Source organism: Arachis ipaensis, chromosome B04 (assembly GCF_000816755.2).
Source record: "Arachis ipaensis cultivar K30076 chromosome B04, Araip1.1, whole genome shotgun sequence".
NCBI lineage: Eukaryota > Viridiplantae > Streptophyta > Magnoliopsida > Fabales > Fabaceae > Arachis > Arachis ipaensis.
In genome coordinates, this window is record NC_029788.2 from 109638781 (window position 1) to 109639896 (window position 1116).

General features: G+C 33.3%; 1 protein-coding gene across 1 annotated transcript in view; it reads left to right on the top strand.

Annotated features, from left to right (window-relative positions):
- LOC107636829 (ABC transporter B family member 15-like) overlaps nt 1-1116 on the top strand; it is an 11097-nt gene that overhangs the window by 7399 nt on the left and 2582 nt on the right. Inside the window, exons 8-9 of the mRNA XM_021121544.1 lie at nt 115-566; nt 872-1054. Coding sequence (XP_020977203.1) covers nt 115-566; nt 872-1054 — 635 coding nt within the window. The remainder of the gene's footprint in view (nt 1-114; nt 567-871; nt 1055-1116) is intronic.

Genomic DNA, 1116 nt, shown 5'->3' on the forward strand with positions numbered 1-1116 from the left:
GTTATATAATTTAATAAATTTGATTAAATTATTATTTAATTATTTTTAAAACTTTAAATGAGACTTTTTATCATTTTCTTATATACTAATTTTTGAAGTATCTATGTATCATAGATGATGACGACAACATTAAAAAGTTGGAAGAAGAGAAAGAGGAGAATAAGAACGCTCAGACGACGACGTCGTTCTGGAGGCTGCTGGCACTGAACCTTCCGGAGTGGAAGCAAGCAGTTATGGGTTGCTTGAATGCGATGGTGTTCGGTGCAGTTCAACCGGTGTACACTTTGATTATGGGGTCGATGATGTTTGTGTATTTCGACAGCGATGATGAAGAGATGAGGAGGAAGACGAAGGAGTACTCGGTTTGCTTTGTGGGACTGTTTGTGTTGTCTTTGATTGTGAACATTGGGCAGCATTATAGCTTTGCATATATGGGAGAGTGCTTGACCAAAAGAATTAGAGAGACTATGTTTAAAAAGATACTCACCTTTGAAGTCTCCTGGTTTGATCGTCATGAAAATTCTACCGGTGCTATTTGCTCTAGGCTTGCCAACGATGCAAATGTGGTACGTTTTATTTTTTCACTTCCTCTTCGATAGTATCATTATTAAATAAAAAAAATATTATCTACATATATATGTTACATATATATTTCAATTTAGTAAATAAAAGACCTAATGGAAATATGTATTTTGAAATGTTTAAATTATAGAAAATTTGAAAATGTTTAAATAATGAAACTCTATATATACATGCTAGCTAGTTGCTACTTTCAGCATTTGTGGTTATAATAATTGAACTTCTCCTTTTAATGGTCGTTTTGTGGTTAAATCTGTATTTATCTTCGGTTATTATTGTGGCATTTATTTAGGTGAGGTCTTTAGTGGGAGATAGGATTGGTTTGGTGGTGCAGACAGTGTCAGCGGTAGTAACAGCTTGGACTTTGGGTTTGGTCATTGCATGGAGACTGGCTATTGTTATGATATGTGTTCAACCCCTTATGATTGCATGCTTCTATACAAAACGTGTCCTTATCAAGACTATGTCAAAAAAGGTAAATTAATATTATATCAAAATTAAATTCATCCTATTATTATATAATACTGTATCTTTTTC